Source organism: Hippoglossus stenolepis, chromosome 21 (genome assembly GCF_022539355.2).
Source record: "Hippoglossus stenolepis isolate QCI-W04-F060 chromosome 21, HSTE1.2, whole genome shotgun sequence".
Taxonomy (NCBI): domain Eukaryota; kingdom Metazoa; phylum Chordata; class Actinopteri; order Pleuronectiformes; family Pleuronectidae; genus Hippoglossus; species Hippoglossus stenolepis.
Genome location: NC_061503.1, coordinates 8,531,636 through 8,554,748, shown reverse-complemented (window position 1 = coordinate 8,554,748; position 23,113 = coordinate 8,531,636). Strand labels below are relative to the sequence as shown.

At 42.3% G+C, this 23,113-nt stretch overlaps 2 protein-coding genes across 5 annotated transcripts; one reads left to right on the top strand and one right to left on the bottom strand.

The window, feature by feature from the left end:
* Positions 1 to 13: 13 nt before the first annotated feature.
* Positions 14 to 1,469, top strand: ndufaf8 (NADH:ubiquinone oxidoreductase complex assembly factor 8). The gene is made up of 3 exons (XM_035145967.2): positions 14 to 325; positions 950 to 1,060; positions 1,148 to 1,469. Exons 1-3 carry the CDS (start codon positions 245 to 247, stop codon positions 1,166 to 1,168), a joined length of 213 nt encoding a protein of 70 aa, XP_035001858.2. The 5' UTR covers positions 14 to 244; the 3' UTR covers positions 1,169 to 1,469.
* A 342-nt stretch (positions 1,470 to 1,811) lies between these two features.
* On the bottom strand, positions 1,812 to 22,241 carry slc38a10 (solute carrier family 38 member 10). 4 transcript variants are annotated; one of them, XM_035145451.2, is made up of 18 exons: positions 22,017 to 22,241; positions 21,581 to 21,837; positions 19,733 to 19,850; positions 19,217 to 19,262; positions 18,867 to 18,960; positions 18,509 to 18,652; positions 16,052 to 16,176; positions 11,133 to 11,235; positions 10,634 to 10,816; positions 9,935 to 10,046; positions 8,631 to 8,737; positions 8,383 to 8,536; positions 6,645 to 6,806; positions 6,163 to 6,555; positions 5,985 to 6,071; positions 5,274 to 5,294; positions 4,166 to 4,306; positions 1,812 to 4,088 (listed from the first exon to the last, which is right to left on the bottom strand). In XM_035145451.2, the coding sequence occupies exons 2-18, from the start codon at positions 21,668 to 21,670 to the stop codon at positions 2,749 to 2,751; spliced, it is 3,420 nt and encodes a 1,139-aa protein (XP_035001342.1). In that variant the 5' UTR covers positions 21,671 to 21,837; positions 22,017 to 22,241; the 3' UTR covers positions 1,812 to 2,748. The 4 variants fall into 4 exon arrangements, with proteins under 4 accessions (XP_035001342.1, XP_035001341.1, XP_035001343.1 ...); XM_035145450.2 differs by lacking the exon at positions 16,052 to 16,176 and adding an exon at positions 15,225 to 15,349; XM_035145452.2 differs by lacking the exons at positions 5,274 to 5,294; positions 16,052 to 16,176 and adding an exon at positions 15,225 to 15,349 and having other exon boundaries at positions 22,017 to 22,240.
* Positions 22,242 to 23,113: the final 872 nt, after the last annotated feature.

The following is a 23,113-nucleotide window of genomic DNA, read 5'->3' as shown; positions in this document are numbered from 1 at the left end:
ACGAGCGAATCGCATTGACGGATGGTCCGCGGGGACGTTTCCTTGATGACAGGGTCAACAACATGGCGCTGCCCATGGGTAAAAAGTATGAATCTTTTCATTGAGATGTATTTGTCAAGTTTGCCGTTAAATTTGAGAAACAGCGACGCAGCGTCGGAGTGGGAATCATCGTCTCCTTTCCGTCGAACTCTGCATTTGACTTTGAAGACGTGAAGGACGTCGGTGGAGTCAGTGAACTGCGGCCATGTCCGGGTCAAACGTGTGGAGTCGCAGCAGAGAGAAACTCCGAGCTTTCCCTGAGCTGTTCGCTCAGTGTTCATCAGAGGTGAGAACCGACACCCAGCCGCAGAGAGCAGTCACATGGGATCACTAAGAGATACTTCACTACGGAAACGTTCAGCCCAGCGAGATGCTAATGCTATAAAACATGTCAGGAATGATAGGATAAGATAACAGATGGTCAGACAGAGGTGGACAACGTGAGAGTATAATGTAGAAAAAATGGCAGTAAAATAAATTAAAGATACAAAGAATATGTACATACTATACACATATTGCAGATATATACATATACAGACAGCAATATTATTTGTCGAGAAACGTACTTGAATAAAATACAGGGGCAAAGGATGATTGCATGAGGATGTATACTGTATTTATGCATCATAAATAAGGAAATATTTAAAGAGACGTTTATTTATATATGCATATATAGATTGTTAGATAGTATATAAGCAGGTATAGTATACAGTATGAGTATAAAAATGTTATGTTGAATTTAATCAAACTGCACCAAATTTCACACAGTTGCCATATGAAGATCCATGAATTATTCTCCTTTAAATCAACTTAATATCTCACAATGTTGAAAAAAATGAAAAAAACGACAAATCTGCCGCCTGATCCGAATAGTTTTTCTCTGTCTAATTCCACCGTCTGTGTAACTCAGGCAGCAGTGTATGGGAAGTGTGTGGCAGCTACCACGACAGGCAGGCAGGAGTTGAAGAGGGACCTGTGTGCCAAGGAATTTGAAGCACTGAAGACCTGCTTTACAAACGCAGTAAGTGGCAAAGACAGTCATCCTCCCACTGGTCTTTCCCAGATGTGATTTTTGGTTTAAAAATCATAATTTCTTTTTGTATTACAGGCCAAGAAAAGAGCCAAATAAATGGAAACCGTCCTCCTTCTGTTGGAGCCACAGATATCAACAGTTCAGTGCTGTGGCAGAAGACGTGAATTACCAAGTGTTGAGTGGCTTGTGAGGTTGAAAGGAACAGAACATGGCTGCTTCCTGATGCTGGGAAGCAACTGACTGTAACGCAGCTTGACAAAGGACATTGTAAATATGGACACTCTACATTACTGCCACCCGTCAGTTATGTATTTTTCAGCAGTGCATCTTTGCCTAGAATAAGTAAGATTGATTTAAATGTGTACTGTAGAGATGTGAATAAACTACAATTATTGTCCTGTGGTTGTATTCCTCTGCCCACCAGTGCAGTTTCAGTCTACTTACATCGACCGCCGAAATCTAATCAGTTCATCTTTGAGTCCAAGTGACAACTGGTCAAAATTTGATGAAATGTAGTAGTCAGACTTGAGAAATCATGTTCAAGATGACAGAGGTTTTTTTGAATCCACTTTGACCTTGACCTTTGAGCACCCACATATATTCAGTTCTCCCTGAGTCCAAGTGAACGCTTCATGCCAGAACACATCCTGCCTCCAGCCACTGGGTGTCGCCAGCGTGGGGGTCATAAAAAAAAAAGCTTCCATCTGTCTATATTATAAACAAGCACCCACGACCTCCATTGTATTTAATCCTTTATTCATTCGTATCACCAAAATGTATAGAAATACAATACACATAGAAAAATATTCAGATAACAAAATAGCCTCTTGTACAAAGCAAAGGTGATGATAAGTGTTGAAGCTCAGAGAGATGGAGTCTTCAGAATTGGATTACAAGAAACACAAAAACAGTCCACATTTCCTTTCACCGTCCTGAACCAAATAGTTTTATATTAAAATTACTGTACCATTTACAGTAAGAGGGGTCATGGAAAAGAAGACCACAAATATGAAGACACACATCACTACTGCAGCATGTGGATTGAAAGGCACTAATAAATAAAAGAAAAAAAGAAAGACAGGGGAATATGGGAACTAGTGATCCAGGTCGTCTGAATCAAGCTGCTTCATAGGAAAGTTTATCAAAGAGTAAGGCTCCTCTGTTCAGCTCCAGTATTGGGTTGAGTCTCATTTGAAAGTGTGAAACAAGGACGTGAATCCACATTACATCCAATATGAAGGTTCAAAGACACGGAGACATACGAGATTTACAGTATTTACATCTCAGTAACACACAAAATGACCAGGACCTTTAGAAAAAAAGTCATCACAAACACACATTGTAGAGAAAACGGTGGACAATACAAATTTTAAATGATTTGCAATAAAACAATATATTTGCCTTGTCAAAAACTCTCCATATAACGGTATTTGCATAGATTTATATACATTTTTCAACAAAGAATCCCCCACAAATCCCTGCCACACGCCAAAAATAAGTTAATATGTACATACACTTCTCTTTATAAAGACTTCATAAAGAACTCTTTGTCCACGAAGAGACAGAGAGAACATAAGGCATCGGTTGTCATGGTCCACAGTGTGAGGAGGTCCTGCAGGTATAACAACATGTGAACTCACTGTCTGACCACTAAATGAGAATCTGTGCTTCTGATGTTATTTCGCTCCCTCGTCCTCTGAGGCCTGTTTAATCTGCCGCGAGTGCACCATGGCCCCGGCCAGCAGCTGCTCCTCCAGGGCAGCGTGCAGGTTCGAGCCCCCCAGCTCCAGCAGGGGCTCCAGGCCAGGCATCCCCCTGGACTCCCCAGTGTCCTCCGGGGGCCCTCCAGCCTCTTTAGGTCCCACCTCCCTGCGCCTCCGCCTCAGATCCATCTCTCCCTGGTCCCTCACTTTCTCGTGGGAGCCCTGGGGGTGAGCCTTGGCTTTGACAGCTCTGTCTTTCGCAACTTCTCTGGGGTTTGCCTGAGCAGCAACTTTCTCTTTGAGGTCTCGTCCTCCTTTCATCAAAGCTTCGCCGTCTTCTCTCTCAGGTCCCTGTGCAGCAGCCTTTTCAGCTTCTTGGCCTTCTATGGCTTGCTTCAGCTGGGCCAGCCTCTCCCGAGCCTGCTCTGCCTCGTTTTCTTTCCTCACTCTCTCAAGTACTTCATTGTCTGCTTTCTGTATCTCCTGCTGGATTTTCTCCTCGGCAGCTTTTTGCTGTCTCTCTCTTTCTGCTCTCTCTTTTTCCAGCTCCTGTTCTCTGGCTAGCTTCTCTCTCCTCTCCCGTTCTTCTTCTAACCTCATCTGCACTTCTTTCTCTATCCTTTCACTCTCTGCTCTTTCCTTCTCTTTGACCAGCTTTTCTTTTTCCTCCCTTTCCAGTCTCTCTTTTTCCACCCTTGCCTGCACTTCTTTCTCTATCCTTTCTTTGTCTAATCTTTCCTTCTCTTTGACCAGCTTTTCTTTTTCCACCCTTGCCCGCACTTCTTTCTCTATCTGTTCTCTCTCTAATCTTTCCTTCTCTTGCTCTCTGGCCATCTTTTCCTTTATATCCATCTCTTTGTTTTCCTGTCTTGCCTCAACCTCTTTCTCCATCTGTTTAATATTTTTCTGGTTTTCATTATCGAGGCGTTTCTCTTCATCTATAACTTGAGCTGCGGGATCGTTTTGAATCACAGGTTGATTGTCATCGGATCTCGTCTTCCCCAGTGGCACTCCCCTCGCTCCCAGCTCCATCTGTTTTGGGGGTTCTCCTCCAGGTGCAACATGGGAATCCTCCTTGTAAGCAGCTGGGACTACTTCTTTAGGTATCTCGGCTACAGCGACTTTACCCACAGCCTGAGCTTGATTCTGGGCCACATCGTGAGGCCCGACCACTCCACCCTGTGGAACTCCAGCTGCCTCCTTGGCCTGTTTCAGCTCTGGGACCAGTCCAGAGTCTTTGGGCTTTGCTGCTGCACCTTCCATCACCTCCAGGTGCTCCTGGATGCCTTTCTCTGCCTCGCCCTCAGCAGCACCTTTAAGTCAAAGCATTTAGGTTAAATTCTCTGCGATTCGAGGGCAATAATATCAAAAAAATTCTGTGTATACGAACCAGCAGGCTGTTTCTGGTTGATTTCCTTGTGTTGCTCTTCTATGACAGCCAGTAGTTTTTCGTGCTGATCTAGAAGTCTCTTCTGTTGCTCTTGTTGCACCTGGATCACCTGCAGCAGCACCGCATGGTCGAGCTGGCCCTCTGGGCGGAGACACAAGCGTTGAATTAAAACAAGACAGCTCACAGACTGCTCAGAGAAATATGCACTGGTAAGGGATCAGTGAGAGGTTCAGTTAGGCTCATGTAGGGTCAGGTTCTATGTAAAGCTGCTTTCGGACATGCACTGAAGCCTGAATATTAGGACATGTATGTGAGAATGTCCGAGCCAGTTGCTCCAGACTTTTTCCGTAAAATGTAAAATTTTCCAGAGTAAAATGTAAAAAGTGAGCCCATGTGAGAATACAACAGGAAAATGTCCGGAAAATTCACAGCGAGCGAGCAGCTGGGCGTGTTGATGAGGTTTCTAATACGTGTTTTTAATACGCAACAGAAACAAAACTTCAACAAAAAGAATACAAAGATGAAAAAGAGGCGTCATACATGTAGAAGACACAGACACAGACAAAGATGTGACGTTTTAAAGATAAGGGCTGATGCTGGTGTTAATGTGCTGTAAACAAAAACAAGTTATTTCCGCAGCAGAATGTAGTCGCCCTTTCCTGCCTCCTACATGCTCTACAGGCTCCACCCCTCGCCGGACTGTCCCGAACTTTTTCCTGATGCTGTATTGCATCTGACCCGCACAATCACCTACTGGGTCCTTCATACATGAAAGACAAACTCTGGAAAATGTCCGGACCCAATTTTCTGGAGCTTATGTCTGAAAACAGATTTAGATAGGAAATAGTCCACTATTTATTTATAGTTTTATTCAAACACACGTCTCTACATCGTAGCACATAAACTGGAATGGGCAGCTGTAGACAAACACAATCTATGTTAAGGGGTGAGGTGAGTGGGTGGATTCTACATTGGTGCATTCATTTGTTAAAAATAATAATGAATGTGCAAATATATAGTAGAGGATAAATGGCCCAATAGCTGAATAACAGAAAATTTGAATGATAGGGCACGTTAAACAGAAGAAAAGGCAAGATGGAATTCATACCTGCAACCAACTGTTTTATCACTGTGATAGGAATCCAGCAGGGAAAGGAAGAAAGAAAAAAAGGAGGTAAAGATGGAGAAGGTGAGAGAGAGAGAGGGCAAAAGTAAACAACAGAAGAAGCGTCAACAAAAGCCAACAAAGACTGCTGAAAGTATCAGGTCAGGTCAAGAAGTGTTTTACACCATGTGTGGAAGAACAGAATACAAAGATGATATCTCATAAGATAACACAAGCAAAGCGAGATGAGGAAAAGAGTGGCAGGGGGCATAAACAGCATGCAGCCGACCAGAGCAAAACACTTTCAATTCTATTATTATGTGTTGGTCAGTGGTGATATCGTGGCCGTAGCTACAAACAACTCAATGTATGGACACTGAGAAGCATCAAAATGCGTTTAAACTGTGGTGGGTCAGAGGAAGTCAGCTGAGTAGGCCGTCCTTCATATGTGGCCCAGGATGCATTTGGGTCTGTTCACACATGCACTTAGCGCTGAGCACTTGAGATCAAATCACTCAGGACACGTGGTTGGAAGGGGTCTGAGTCAGCCAGATGAAAATATCTTCATGCAGCTGTATTTTAGATTACATTACATCCAATCCAAGGCGAATTTTTGTAAATAAAAAATATATCATCTAATACCAAAGTTGTCCTGCAGTTCAAGTTCTTAAGTCTTGATTTGACTAATTTTCCTCATACATTTTCTTTTCTTACCCCCCATCTTTTCGTCCGCCGTGTCTTTACTTTCTGCAGCGGGAGCGTCATCTGCAGCAGGATGAAGTTCTCCCTCAAGAAGCGGAGCTGAGGAATCACCAAATGTCACAAAGTCAATAATGCTTTTTTTTTTTCCTAGATCTTTCTTTCCACCACAAAGACAATGACAAATACTCACATTTCCCTGCAGCATCTGGAACTTTGCCCACTTTTACAACCGCAGCCTGATTGGCCGCACCGACTGCATTCGCTGCCAGAAGATCTTTCGCCGCATCCAACTTCTCCCCTTCTTTTGGCAGGGGAACGTTCTGCTTTTTTCCTCCGTCTTCCACCGGGTTCTCCAGCAGCTCATTGGACAAGACTTCACCTCCACCCAAATCCACCTCCTCTTTCCTCACAACAGCCTCCGCAGGCTTTGGGTTCTTTACCTTGTCCTCTCCTCCATCTCTTTTGGGTGCTTCATCTACTCCTCCTCCATCCGTCTTGACCTCTTTTCTTGTGTCTACCTTGACCTCATCATGAGGGATGGGTGGTTCGTGGCGATGGGCCTCTCCCTCTGCCACCGCAACACCTGAGCAATGAGAAAAAAAAATCCTCAGTGATTCTACAGAGTTCAGAGAAAATCCAGAGAAGATTCCAGTTTTGGTTCAGTTTCCTTACCAGCATCAGGTCGGTTCAACTGCACCTCCTCCCCTTTCTTCCCCTCAGGTATTTCCACTGGTCCTTTAATCTGAGGGGGCTCGGCCGGGTCCCTCTCCACAGGTTGGACCACTGGGAGGTCAGGCTTTTCTATTTCCACTGGCTTCTTGTTAGGAGGATTGTCTGCATGCAAACACACAAAATCTCATAAGTCATTTAATCATAGATTTATACAACTATAAAAGTTAATTCCTCTCATTAAGATGTGTTTTCCTCTTGTTTAGTACCGCTCCTTGTGGTCCTTTTATTTGTCTTTGCTGTATTTTCTCACACAGTATAAACAGTCAGTCGGAAAAATATGAGACACATTACTGCGACTAAATTAAGGAACCATAAATGTGACATCTTATTTATTTCGGTATTTTGTCTGGTCTGAGAAAAGTAAAATGACAGTATCTGAAATGTACTCTTTATTTTCCTGTTCATTGGTGTTTATTGTACACATTAACTACCGCCATTAAAAATAAATTTAACACCTAGGAATATCTCGCACAGATGGCCTGCACTGGTCCACCAGGTGGCAGCAAACGCTGCAGATGGTAGGAGGGACACACTTGGTTCAGTACAATAAACTGATTGAGGGATAATAGAGTAACAGGGGGATGAACTGAAACAGACAGGAAACGAGTCACATAAGTTTCATATGACACAAATCAAAAACCACAAAGATGGAGTCTGAGACTTTTCCGGTATAAATAAGTGGGCAAGTTAGAAAAAGATGCAAATAAATAACCAAGATGAAAGAAAAAGAAGTTAAACCAAGGCTACTCCCGACTACTCTGGAGTTTTTGAGCCCCTAAAACGGAGCAATTTGGAAATGCTGCTGGTCCTGTTTTATTTTGAAAAGCTGTATAGAGTACCAGTATAGAACGCAACAACTGCTTACATGCGTAGGAGACAAGCTATGTCCGGGGTGCGTGAGTGGTTACATGATATGCTTCCAGACGTCTTAGTATGGATGTACCATAAAGCCCTTCCTGTTTCACTCCAAAACTCAGATTTCCTTTACGCCTCATCTCCATTTGTTTGGTCTGCCCCACTACCCTCCCCAAACCCATATAAACCCTTTCCCTTCACACAGCCAGAGCTCGGAGGCATTTTATAGCTGCCACAGGAGATACAAGAGGAGACGGGTGGGGGGGTTACACAATGTATTTTGGGGGAAGGGGGGTGGCAGCAGAAATGAACAGAGGTAGTGGAGAGAAATTGCTGGAGTTTGAAGGGCATCACTCTTGCTCCATCAATGTCAAGCACACAGTGCTGCTCTCAGATATTATCAAGAGGTTATCTCCTCACCCTGCCTGTCTGTCTATCACTCTGTCTGTCTCTGTCTTTTGTTCTCACACAGATAAAAGAAATCCTTTCTTTCACTGTGGCTTTGTGCTTTTGTTTTAGCTTCGCTGGCCCTTTGCTACCGGCTCATATTCTCTTTATGTTGCTGTTTTAGTGTGTTGCATTCAGTCCCTGACTTTGGAAATAAAACAAAAAAAAACATCAAAACAACAAAACATTTCTCTTGTGTCGCTCGTGCTTTTTGCATAAAATAATTACATGCTGTCCAATTTCAGACGCTGCAAACAAGCCTGGCACCAGCCCGCTGAGGTAAATGTTTCCATGGCTCATTAGTAAACCACTCTCATCTACACTCCGTCAGGTAGATAAGTGATTGCCAGATGTTAAGGCATGTCGTGATCTTTACCATGTTGTTCACGGGGCTCCGGAAGCAGCTGATTGTTCTTGTCAGGCGCTCGCGGAGAAGGGGCTTGGACCTTGGTGCCAGGGCTGCTTGCCGAAATGGAGAGAGTGGTAAAGGTGCTGATCAGCAGGATGCCCAGGCCCACGCAAAGCACCAACTACACGACAGAGAGAATGAGGAGAAGCACAGAATGTCAGTCAGTGAATAAACGTAGAAAATGATTACAAAAGTGCAAATTCAGACTATGTAACCTGAGAGATGAAGCTTTTCTTCTGGATTTTCCTGTAGATGAGAGCAGGGCATATGAAGCAGATGAGACTGCCCATGGTGGCTCCAGTCAAACCCAGAATGGTTTCCACTAAAGCGAGAAAAGAGAAAGATAAACATGGGGATTATCTTGTGGTCCTATGGAGCAGTGATTGCCAACCAGGGGTACTTGTATCCAAGGTTCTAATTATACAGTTGTCAGGGTACTGGATATGTACCGATAATCAATAAACAATTCAACTAATGACCAAAACTTAACGGATGAAAAGGTGAAATGGTGATGATAGATGATTGAGAGATGCAGCTCCTGCTCCAGTGTCAAGCTCATCCGATGGAGCTCACTAGGCAAAACCTGGCACCAAGACTGGGTCAGAGCAGAGATGTTTGTGGTCCACGGAGAGCATTCTTCCATTTCTCATTATTATTTCTGCCAAATAACCCAAAGCAATGCTCAACAGTCTCTGCCGTACATAACCAGTAGCCATCCATACCACTGCAGCCCCCACACCCATGGAACCCTGCTACTGGCAGCAGCCTCACCCCTGTCTCTGGAGACCAGGCTTGTTGGGCAGGGGCCTGGAAACCCATCGCTCATCCAGAGGACAGACACCATATTGTCTCCCTCTGATTTAGTGTCCATTCTCCCCAGGGTCCTTACCTCTCTTCTCCTCAGTCTATTAGTCTGATTAGACACACAAAGAGCTTTCGAAAACCACGTGTGTGTTTATGTCTGTATATATAATATACTGTATGTAGATGCATGTGTGTTCCTAATCAAAAGTTCACCAAACAGCCACCATATAAAAGGATGAATAAAACATAAACTCATGCTAACCTTTACATCTCCACCATTTTGGATTTTGTGAGAGGCACAGAAAGACCCATAGAACCAGACTGAGAGACAGTGTTGGTGTGTACATCAGTTTTGTGAGTGTGTGTTTAAGTGTGTGTGTGTGTGTGTGAGAGAAAAAGAGAGAGAGAGAGAGAGAGTGGGAGAATAATAGCCCTATCTTCCCATCTGCCCGTCTAAAAGGAGATAAAAGTTAGGGTCCTGATTTAAGGACTGTGTTAGAGTGTGACAGTCACTGACTCGTAAAGTCACATTCACACATGTCGTAAAGCTCCACAGCTACTCCGCCCACATAAAGGAACACATGCACCTTAAAGACCTCCAGTCCGTGAGCTGCACACGTAGGAACACATATACAATTTTAATTCATTCAATCCACGCCTGATTGTTCTCAAACACACAAAGACACACACACACACAGACACACACAGGACGTACCGTTTGGAATCAGAATGCCTCCCAGCATGGTACCAAACACGATGCAGAGGGTGATCATCTTGAAGCGCAGAGGAGGCATGTATCCCCCGGCAGCAAATGTCCCATCCTTCTGCTGTGAGACGGAAAGAGAAAAATAAGAGGGAGAAATGAAGGGAAGACAAAAAAGAAAAACTGATTTTAGCAGTGACTTCAAATTTATCGATTCGATTTTTATTCCAGGGCACAAGTTGATTTTTGTTTCTTGATGATACAAACCACTCAGCTAAAAATACTTGGCATTTCTGCTACATTCACATTAGTATGTGGCCACAACATTGCTACTTAAGGTGCAGTGTAATATGACAAAATACCCCCAGTATATGAAAGAAATTCATCTAAATTAAAGAAGAAATAGTACATACCACAAGAATTTAACATGTCAGATGGGTTTATACGCCTACACTCACGTGGATGTGATAAAAATTCAATAGACATCCGAGTTAAGATCCACAACGAGTGTCTCCAGAGGACTCTGTTTACACAGCAACACATTTTAGACTTTACAACTGTCTAAATGCACTACAGAGAGGATGAGTGCCTGCTTCTTCCACCGTACTGAGTTAAAGTGTTAAATAAAATAGATTAAAACAGATTTGTTATGGTGTCCTGGTGCTTTTTCATGCACTACACAGGATGAGTACGAGTAGTATTTGAGCTGACCTGCTGTTCAAAAAGCATGGTGTTGATGGCCTGGCGACACGGCAAGATCATCATCGGGAATCCGACGGCCACAGACATCATGAAGCCCACGCGGATCATTTCTGTCACCAGGTTGGAGGGGAAATTCATCAGCACGTTGCCCGCAATGTTTTCTGTGAAGCTGACGTAGCCAAAGAACCCCACCTGGTTCAGAGGGAAGCGGGGGAAACAAACAAAAGGTCGCAAGGAATTAATATGTCAGAGCTTTTTTCTAATACTTTCTCATTAAAACTGTGTGCACATGCAGAAGACATCCGCTGTGTTGTCTCATGGAAATGTCACATAATTAAAATAATAGTCAACAGTCACTGGCAACATACAGAAATGTTTGAGGCAGTGACTTGAAGACGCCTGATAAAGATCAGACATTGTAATACCACAAAAGTCATGAGGTTTCCATGCGACAGCACCAACAGAGAAAAATGTGACTGGTGTGAATGGCGGTGGCATCTCCACTCACGGTGATGTAGAAGATGGTGACTACATTGAGGGCGGAGGTGAAGATGGTGCTCATGCGTTTGACGGACGGCTCGTCCAGGCTGTCGTAGGTCGGCAGCACCTGCCTGTGAGAGACAAGCAGCCTAGAAGCATGCTCTGTATGGTGCATTACATATCAGCACTCCGGTACTACTGAAGTTGTTGTATGCAATCACGTTTTGTCAGAATTATTAAACACACTTTTAAGCAACTTTATCATATCGTCTGGAGGAGAGGGCAGGGAAGGTAGCTGCAAAAATGAACTGACAGAGTGGTGTTTCTTCTGTTCAAACAGCTGCTCAGTCATGGTCTACATAGCTAGTTACTTCAAATCTGGTGGAGGAAACGGCTCTGTAGATTTTCTTTAATGAGCGGCCATATGGGGGCCCATTTGTGCCACTCAATAATCAAATGATGCATCACTGTCCTCATGTCCTTGTCAGCATCCTACTAAGACAAGTGATTTCTTTATGCTGTTTTTAGCCCATTAGAGTTTTAACAATGTAAGGCAGTCATCAGTAACATTAAATTAAAATATGTATTGTTGACTAAGCTGCTGTCGGATCGGATTCTGTAATCACACATGCTGATGAGGACATCAACAACTTGTATGAATTCGCACAAAAAAAATGTGACTTTATTTATTGGCTGTACACTTCTGCTGTAGCTTCAGTAGGCATCAACAGGTCATAAATCACTCCTCTGTGTCAGTGGATGGGACATGGCCCAAGCTAAAAAGTCAAAGTGCATATCTAAAATAAATTCTCAAAGATAGTTTCTGCCATTTCAGGTAATTCTTATCTCATACTGATGTTTATTTAAATTTATTGTTATTTGATGCTATAAAAATGGGGTGAAAAGTCATGATTGACCATTGACTCGTTATTGGTCGAGCAGATTCTGTCTCCAAATGGCAGCGCTCGTATCTGGGATATTTGGGCTTCGTTTCTGGATAGTAGGAGGAAGTGGAGAGGCGTCGTCCATCTGTATTTACAGTCTATGGTTCAGCCAGACATAATTTAGATGCTTCTAAGTCCAGACATAAAGCAAAAAAAAACATGCAAATTATATGACTGTAAATCTGTCTGATGTGCAGATGAATGCAACGTTTTCAAACAGTTTTTTAAGCATATTATTTCATTCAATAAAAAGAAAAAAAATCACATTTCCAATTTTGTTAGCTGCAGCCGATTTTCAAATTCAAAGTGTCAGTAGATGGAAGTAATGTAATGGCATTGGGGGGGGTGGAATTGGTCAGAAGTAGATGTGTGTGTGTGACACAGAATAGGTGAAAGTGGGCTGAGGTTGAACCTGAGACGTGTCTGTCTGTGAACCCGGGTGTCTCTCTCTGTCATGTTCTCTTCTGCGCTTTAAGAGTGTGGCCGATGTGAAGGCAACCGTCGGCACATTAACCGCTGAATTTACAGGCTTTATATATAACGGCGAGTGGCTGGCAGGTTTTAGAGCATTATAAACTTTCCTGGCAGACTCTTAGCGCTCACCTCCTCTCTTTCTTTCTCCCTCTCTTATTTATAAGTGAAAGGGAGAAACAGAGAGAAGACATGGGAAAGGGAAAGGGAAAGAGAGAGAGAGAGAGTGAGAGAGAGAGAGAGGGAGAGAGAAAAACCATAACTTTCTCTGCCCCTCGTTCTCTTTTGCCTGTCTCTCTTTCACACACTCTGGTTTTATGAGCAAGCACCGTCCCGTGGTGCTATTCCTTGATGCTTGTTTAATCCGCAAACCAGTAAATCTCGGAGCCAAGGTTAAATAAAACGCCATATTGTAAGCGGGGAGCAAAAGCATCTAATGGTCACCCAATAGTCCCGACTCCGAGGCTAATGTGTTTTTATTTGCTTTACCGCTGCCCTTTAAATGGAGGGAATATGACAGAGAAGCTCTTTAAAGTGAATACAAGTGTGTGTCTGTGTGTGTGTGTGTGTGTGTAGATAATATCATTAACTTGGATGTTGAAAGCATGCTGACAGTAGCATCACAGAGGGACATTTTCGCTGCACATGTTTTTCTTATGTCCCCTCTATTATGAGCTAACTGCTCCGTGCAATTCAAACACGCAGCCAAAACACAACAGGGCCAGCTCCCATCCCGTCATAATGTTGATGTTAAGTAATGTTTTAACTGAAAGTAAACACATTTCATGAATGTAATAAAAATCCAATGTGCTGAGAGCTGTTTAATCAGCCTGTGAATACATCAGTGTGTGTCTGTAAGATGGCGGCAGTCCAATGTGTTGATTAGTGGTTTGGCTTGAGCTGCCTGCCGCCTGACGGAGCGCTCGCCTCGCTCGGCCTGACCACAGGCCAAGAAATCACCCTGCCAAATATCACTCAGCAGCACTAGTGGGAACCAGCGCACAACACACACATACATAAACACACACAGGCGCACACTTTCTTCCTCCTCTAACACGCGCACACCTCGCTTACTAATGAACACGTCTGACATACCATAATGTTATGTTGGCTTTGTGCATTTACATTAATTAAAGTCTCGTTTCAGTCTCGAGCCTACGGTCGCCCACTCCTGCCACTTACCTCACTCACTCTCACACAAACAAACACATACACCACCACTACCACCACCCAAACATCTGGGCCCTGATGACCTCACCATAACACTTCCTACAAGCTTCCCCTGCGCTGCGATCAAATCCAAGACAAGTCGCTGAACACACAGACTCACTGCGATCCAAGAGCAGGCACTACAGCGTAGAGGACAGGACAAGAGAAGCATGAATGATGGAACATGCAGACGAATGAAGATGGAGAAATAAATGAATGATGATGACTCAGCTCCTGAGCGGCTGAGGCTCAGGAGGAAGAGCGGGTCGTCCACTAATGAGAAAGTTGATAGTACGAAACCACAGCTCCTCCAGTGCGCATGTCTAAGTGTAAAGAGACTGAACCCATGTGTGTGCATCGTCAGTTTGGTGCCTAATGATCTTTCACCACAGTTCCAATATCCAACATGTCACAAACACTTCCTGAACCTGTTTCAAAGTAAAAGCACTCTCGCGTTTTTGTTTACTGAATCCATTCATTTGTTTTAACAAGATTTTTTGTTGCAGGAACCGAGGATGCATGGCTTCATAGCCGTAGAGTCCTGGCATTTAGTTCAGTACATTCTATTCAAGGAAATACAAATATAGTCAGAGCAGAAAACCCACAACAGACGCACGCGAGACCCAGTGTGGCCCAGGCTTGTGTTTGTGTTAGAGAAACGCTGCCTTTAGAGCACTTTGGTCTTTAAGACTAGAAAAGCTCTGTTTTAGGTCAGTCCGTTTATCGTTAAACTATGAGAAAAGACATGTAGCAGTGTGATCTGTGCTGTCACTGTGGGGTCTGCACCCATGTATAGTGTTCACTTTATAGTGATCTCAGCCCACTGTGTATTTCACAAATTTGTATGTTTCAAATTGGAAAAGATTGAAAAAGGAATAAAAAGCTAAAGGACTAGTCTGTATATAATACATTTATTAGTTTAAGGGAATCATTTTCTTGCAGCAAATTCCACTTGACAACTGAATGGCAGCGTTTACCAACATGCGTTTGGTTTCTATAATTGCCAGATTGACTTTCACTCTCATCACATCAGATAAAAACAAAAGCAGTAGCATGGAAAACAAGCACTTGACGTCCCAGGTTAATTCTCGAGAGCTCAGACCAGACGATGAAGCAGAAACAGATGCGCTGATTGTGAGAAGCACATTAGTAAAATAAGCAGCCTCCCTTCACCACGAGACACCCTTTACCCAACCACCTCATTTCCACCACAGATCTGTGAGTCTCTTTACCTGGCAAACTCATGCCAAACTCTCCACTGTGAGCGGTATGAGCACAGTGCACTAATTTTCACAATGGATGAATTTCTTCATGCACAAATTAAGGATTCAATTTAACTGGGTCGCTGAGTGGAAAAGCCCACATTTCAGGAATTACCCGGCATAAAATTTAGGACTACTATCATTCTGAGTCAATGAGCTTTCAGCTAGTCTGATTAGACATTAGTTTCATTACATGGTCCCTGTGCGGGTGGAGGGGGCGGGAGGAGTACTTACGACTGACAGGCGAAGGCCATCCCACAGATTGGGAGACAGCGAAACACACCCTCCCAGCGCACCGTATAGACCTGACTTAGCCACCAGCCGCTGAGCACCCCGTGTTTGAACGAGGACAGCACCATCTGAGGGGAAGGAGGCGGGGGTGGGGGTTACAGCCCGAACCAAATGAAGACAAGAAGGGGAGAGCACGAGGAAGAGGTGGTGGGCTGCACCCATGCTGACGGGTAACACACAGGTAGTAATGGAACGAGGAGAGAAAACAAAATGAAGAGAAGGAAAGGGATGTGACAGGAAATCCCATACTGAACAGAAAACCTGCATGTGATGAAGTTGATGGATAATGGTGAAATTTTAAATTTGAACAATAAACAACTGTACATAAGAAGGTATTCTACACAAAACTACACCACAGGTTTTTCGATCAGCATGCGTTTCCTACATCTTGCTCCTTTAATTACCTGAGAAAGTCCCAAAGGACGGCAGAACACTCCATAACCCTCCAGCCTTCCACGCCCACACCCAGGCTGCTCATCCTGGGTGTGGAGCGGTGCTGGGAACCCCACAAAGATAAAACTTCCTCTGCCTCATTACAACTGCCACCAAACACACCCACACACACAGACACACTCAGAGCTGAAATGGCTCAGACCAAACCCGAATTAATGGTGAAAAATGAAGGGTGATTGATAAGCGTGGGCGGAAAGTTCAGGTAGGACGGAGGGGAATTTAAGGAGCATAAAGTTGCAAGGTACATATTGCCCCTCCCCCCACCCACTGCCCTAACAGTGGTGTTATTCTGGGGGTGGTTACCATGGTTTACTTACGGGTGACAGCAGAAGGTTGTGGCGATAATGGGCAGGCACTGAATGACGCCCTTGAAGCGCCACAGGTGAACCCGCTCCACCCAGGAGCCCGAGATAATGCCGTAGCGCAGAGATGACAACACTATCTATAGCACCAGCAGCAGGAACAGAAGCAGGACAGAGGGGAGCAAACACAGGGTGTAGAGGAAGAGGGGGTAATAAAGGGGAGTGAGGAAGAGCAGGCGGGTAAAAAGAGGATGATAAAGTAGTGCATGAGCAGAAGGGACAGGGAGAGAGAGATGAAGGGTAGGATGAAAAGGAGGGAGGAAAGGAGATACATCACTGTTAGAGGGTCAGGGGTCTGGACTGGGCCAGGCTGGAACGGGCCTGGGTCTAAAACCAGACACACACCACACCTCCGCTCCATGTTATCGCCATGCTATGGAACTAAAAGTCACATCACAACAATTCACTATACACAGCAGTTTGACATCTGTGGAAGCAACACTACAGGTCAGTAGAACACAACCACATACACAAAGTATGTATGTGCACATTTAAAGAGTAAATGAGCTGAATCACATGAGGCAGAAAAGTGTTGCGACAAACTACATCTATCAGCTGTGAAAACATTTTAAATCGAATATCCTTAGGCTTAGACTGGAGATGTTCTGACAATACAGGCACCAGCATTGCCTCGGATAATGCCAAAAATGCCAGGTAAGGCATCAGCGAGTATGCAAATCTATGTACCGATTCAATACCAGGTTTTTAAAGTATTTTAGGTTTTTCCCCTGAAATCAGGTCAAAGAGCCCGAGGAGTTCACTAAGATGAAGAAAGAGGGATTTGTGATCTTTTTCAGTTATGACTGTCAAACTAGATGGTAGAGTTTGACAGCATTATTCTCTGTATGTATTTGTTTTTCAAAGGGTTTAAACTGAGCCAGGTTATGATACCAATCCTCACCTACAGGGTTAGTAGCATACAGCTGTTAAAATACACTTGAAACTTTGTTATTTTTTCAAATGCATTGGTATCGGATCAGTACTCAGTATCAGCCAATACATAAATCGGTATTGGGAAGGGAAAAATGGTATCGGAACATCTCTAGTTTAGACTTTAGACCCCAGTTCACATTATGACTCGAAAAGAGTGTGCACAGCGGGGAAAAAGATTTGCTTTTAATCCGATTAAAGAAATGTTTTTAAAATGATAGAAAATCTGTTTTATATTTTACAGTCCTCTATGCAACTCCACAAACCTGAATCTTATTTCTTCCATTCCTGAAGGAGACATGTCCAAATTATTATAAGAGCTTTTAATAACCTCAACATTTGTTCAGCTGCCATAGTGGTTTTGGTAATGAATGCTGATTGGCTGCGTCAGAAAGGTATGTACAAGCAGGAATGTCGTGATGACTTAGGGTAAGACCAAGTGGAACAAGTTTTTTTGCATCAAATGAGCAAGTAGAGAAAGATAACTCCCTGAAGATGCAAAGGTTTGTGATTTAGTGGAATTGACCATCTGGCCACCATTTACTTTGCACTTACAGAGCTTAAAATGTCTCTGGTGGCCAATTTCCAAGTGGTGTCTCATTCCCATGGGGAGAGGCTTTGTTTCAGCCTATAATAAAGAGCTATGCAGCAATTGTTTTCTGCCTGATGTGATTTAGTGTGAATTTGCTCTTTTAAAAAAAGAGGAGCAAGAGAATATTGTTGGTGAGGAAGACGTACTGTACGTCGGAGCAGATAAGAAATCAACACAATACAACATGACATCAATATGACCAAAATTCAGACAATCTAAAATGTTTCATGTTAAACAGAAGATTAGGTCTATGAGCTACTGAGGTTATACATGAGGAACTCGTTAAAGTCAGTAATATTCATTTGTAATGTATTACTGGGAAAACTAAAGTAACATTACTGTCACTCATCTCCTGCACATAAAGAAAATACATGGACAAAATGTCTATCGGCAATTTACATCATAAATTAAGTTAATACTAGGACTGGGCGATAAAACAATATCAATAATTTTTACAATATAATTTCATCTAAAGCAATAGAAAAGATCTGATATAATGTGACATTTATCATGATAATTATTGATATTTTTATCTTAATTTTTGGTCCCATCACCCAGGCCCAGTAAATTCTCAAAATGCTGAGAGAAAAACTGTCCTCCATTTCTGTGGCAGATTTGTTTGATCCATATTTCAATCCACCATGATTAAATTTTATTGATACATTTTCTCAATGATTTCGAATCCTAAACTTGCAACTGCACCTCTCAATACTGTGAACTGTGCTGCGCTCCATCGCCAACTCAAGGAGCTTTTCATCTTCTCCCAAGGACAGTTCTACCTCATGTATTTTGATTGTTAAGCTTTGGAAGCAGAGCCAGAACGTGTTTCCGCTGCAGTCTATTCAGATGCACTGTGCAGAGTGTCGCTGTCTTTGTCATGGTGCGCTCACCGTGAACATGAAGAAGGTGTAGAAGATGAGTGCCATCGCAGAGAAGGACTGGAGGGAGGACATCATGTTCCTCTGCAGACTCAGCGGGAGCACGATGAAGAGAGACACGGCGATCAGCAGCACCACGCGAAAACTGCCCGTCACCTTTAAAGGATAGCGTGACACCACGGTACAACATTGTTGTCTTAAGATCTCACTTCCAGGCGTGGATCTACCTTTTGCTTCAAACATTTTCTACAGTATTTTGACTAATAAGAGGGAAGAGGAGAGCAATGACGAAAAAATGCATAATATGATCAATAAGAGATGCAAAATATTCAAAGATTTTCATATAAATATAAAAGTCCTAATCTCAAACCTGTAAACCCAACAGCTGAGCGAAGAAATTTGAGCCCAAATCAGCGATGACGACATAGAAGGCGATGCAGGTCCCCAACATCAACCCAATCATGCTGCAGGGACAGAGAGAGAGAGGAGACACAGACACAGGTGGAATCTCAACTGTTACACGTGTCCATCATATTGAAAGAATTGATTTTATATCTTATCTTTGAAACTTTACACATCTGTGTTAACTTTCTAATTAAAGCGGGTATTCTAAATTAATTAAATAAACCCCCTTAAATGTCCCAAAATTCAAAGTTATGTAACAATTACTTGCAATAAACTACAGCAGAATGTGTGTTGAGGATAAATAATGAGACTTGCCTCATCTCCACCAGTGTTTTTCCTGGTTTCCCGTAAGCGTGGAAGGCTACAGAGAAGAGAGAATGATGTCAGTGTGAACAACGTGAAGCAAAGCAGATGGCAGTGTCCTAGAATAGCCTCTTATGATAAAAAAACTAAATAGCATACCTACACTTATCTGCTATTCCCAACCCACTTCTTGTTTTTCTGTGTGCAGGCACTTGAAGTTGTAATCTTCACAGTTCTTGTTTATTAATACTGTGGGCAGTGAGGTAGCTTTCTGTGCATGAAGTTTAAGTTCCTCTAGCTGACACAATTTTATCTGCCAATTCATTCTTGATCATTTTTCTTGCTGCTGCTGCTAACTACTAACGTCTTCCTCTTTTTTAAACAAGCAGCCAACCAAAAGGCAAAATACTTTACTGGATGTCTTTCCAAAACCTGGCACTGACAACAGTAACAGTGGTGAATACAAGCCCTCTCATTAACTAAATATAGATAATGGATCAAATGTCAATAATTACAACTTAAACTCACCCAATCCTGCATACGTTCTTCGTTTGGTGTTAGTAGCCGTGTCAACCAGGAACATGCACGACTTGTGGGTCATCCAGGAGCAGGAGAACAACAGTATTGTTCCCAGCACTATCCCACACTGTGAAAGCAGAGAGCTAACTTAGTAACACATTTCTTGAAATATGATTCTTACTGAGTCATAAAATGTCAGATAATCTCTAATAATTAAGCTATACAAACATCCCTGAGGAAACTAAGTAACCTTACTGTCCTGGCAAACAATTCAAATCACATATAAACTATTTTTAATTTAGTCTTCAACACCTCCAAGGAGGAATCTTTTTTACATATTATAATTCAAATCAAATGAACACACACCTCTTGTTAAAACCTTCTTAAATTTCACTTATACCAAAAAGCCTTTCCAGATTCAATCTGTGTTTGTTTATTTTCAGTAGTTCATTTATACTGGCAAAAGTACCTCAGAACATACTTCTACCAGATCGGCTTTTGGGATTTTATCTGGACTTTTTATTTCTGTCTTATTATTTGATTTGTTGTTTTGCTTATTGAGAAGCACTTTGTAATTGTGCTTTGAAAAGAGCTATTAATAAAGTTTATTATTATAATCATTGCATAACGATTCAACAGATGAATAAACAGGATATGCAGGAGCTACAGGATCTGAACATTTATCCACCCAGCGAAGTAAAGCAACTCCGATTAATCCACAGCAGGAAGAGAATAATTAACTTCCAGAGGGTGTGTGATAAAACATTAACTGAGAGCTGTGTGACAGTATTGCATGAAGCTCCATATAATGGAGGCTATGCTAAATGTACGCTAATCATTTCCACTGTCTTTCTCAGTAGAAAAGGAATTATTATAAGACTGGTCATAAGACAGCCTATGTTTGTGACTAGCACAAGACACAAGTGTAACAACTTGATGGTGATTCATGATGTGAGACTCAAATGAAAACTTTTATTTAACTTTTTTTTTTTATTAAAGTTACTCTATAGTTACTCTACAACTGACATAATATTAGTTTAGATTAAATTTGTAAAACTGAAACATGACCAGTTGAACTTCACTTGTGACCCTTTGTGTTTTTTAAGACCAAATCATATCAAAGTTTTCAAACATAAAGTTTGTGTGTCTCTCAATTTGTTGCCTAATGTGTGATATTAATGTCATCAAATAAGAGCCAACATTAAGGTTGTGAGAACAAGCGTCCTACACCTCTGCAATCTAGTTTTACATTTGTGCGTGTGTGTTTTCAATGTGGATGAATGGTACAAAGTTCATTTATTACCTCCGCCAAGGAAGTTATGTTTTCATCTGCATTTGTTTAATTGTTTGTTAGCATCATTACACAAAAACAACTGGATGGATTACCACCAAACTTGGTGGAAGGACGGATTAGAGGCCAAGAAAGAACCAGTGGAATTTTGGAATGGATTCGATTAAGGGGACAGATCCAAGAGTTCTTTCTTGACCATTGCGAGAGAAGCGTTTTTGGACATTACCCCCGGTTTGTCAGAGAATAATTCATGGATCGTGCTGGAGAACGGAAATGATGGAAAATGCTGTGCTACATCTTAAAGCGAAATGTGGCTATTACTATTTTAAGACCTTTAATAACTTTTCACATTTCTATTTTTACAAAACAACTGACCTGTTTATAAAGTTATTTTCACCTTGATTAACCACACAGTTAAGGTCCAGCTTTCTTCCTTCAAACTTCTCATGTAGTGAAACCTAAATTGCACTTACAGCTACTTTCACTTAAGTGAATGACCCTGGTCCTAATGAAGGGGGTCGTGTTTCTGGGGAGGCATTTGGCCGCAGCACCCGCAGGTGACCCACCTGTTTGAAGCAGAAGGGCATCGTGAGCACACTCACTCCCACGATGCTGTTCACCACGTTCATGATGAGACCCGAGTTGGACGACGTCATGTTGAACCTCTTTCCTCACTGATCCTCTCTCGGTAAGAAAAATAAAAAACCGGTCCAGAAAACCCAGCAGCACACTGAGGGGAAGTGTCGCCGTCTAATCTCTGGCTCCAGGGGCTGGGACTAAATCCCGGGTGTGTTCTCGATGACTCGACCAATGACGTGGCGCTCTGAGGCAAAAACACAGACAACACAGATTGACTCGGTTTCAGCTTGTCTTTGTTCAGTAACACAAACTACAGACAAAACACCAACACAACACAAGCACGAGAATAACCAGACTGTGAAGACGGTGACATTTAGCTAGCGGGCTAACTTTATCCGTTTGTAGTTTCATGAACTAACTCACCTCTGACACTTCTGCGCCCTCCGCCTCCACGTCTGATTTCACGTAATCATGGGTACTTCCGTTCTCTCAGACGGTTATTTATCGCCGGAGTGTTCCGTCTTCTTTCGTGAATATAAACCACAGGTTGGAGGAAACTCTGTGTGAGACGATGACAACAAATCCAAACCTGGCTGTTTTTTTCCTCAACGCGTATCCAGGAAGTAAGGCTCGCAGTCGAGGAGGAAACAGAAGATGAACCCGCCTGTCGAGTAATACTGCTGAAATACTTTGGCGCCCGCTAGTGGTCACAGAGTTTTACTGCTATTGGATAAATCTCTGGGTCAGCCTTGAACTAATATAATGTAAATATTGATATATTTATATATAAAAATATAAAAGAAAAGAGAGACTTAAGGGTTGATCTAGATGTTCAAATATATATAAGAAATCTGAATCAGCTTTATTTGCCATGTATGAGCACACAGGAATTGACTCCGGTGTCTTTGCGCTCAATGTTCTTACACAAATAGACAATTAACAACAGGCTGCCAGAAACAAGCAAAAACAGCGTGACCACTATGTGCCATAGAGATTGTACAAGACAGTGCTGCAACGGGAAACAACATGTGCACGGGTGGACGAGTAACATTTAACTACTAATTCTGAACCAGAGGGCAATAGTGCAAATGGTCCAAATATGCTTAAACATATATGTAAATATTATTTATGTAAATACAGTTGTGTAAATACAATTTTATGCGTACTTAATTTGCATTAATATTTCCTTTTTAATGCTGCTTTTCTGTACTGCTGTACACCTACATTAAATGATAAGAGATAAACACAAATATTTCTCACTTCACTAAAGTTATCTGACAGTTCTAGTTACTTGTTTCTATTTAAATTTAGATTTTACATAAAAATATCAAAAGCCTGTGAAAATAGAAAATATTTAACAACCAATTCACAACCTTTAAAAAAAATATATATAATAATAAATAAAGTCTCTGCTTCAGATGTTAATGAGCTGAGAAAAGTTCCATCAAAGAGTAAGTTTAAACTTCTCCGACACTTCCATTTGAACTTTAAAACTAAAATCAATAAGTAAATTTTTTTGT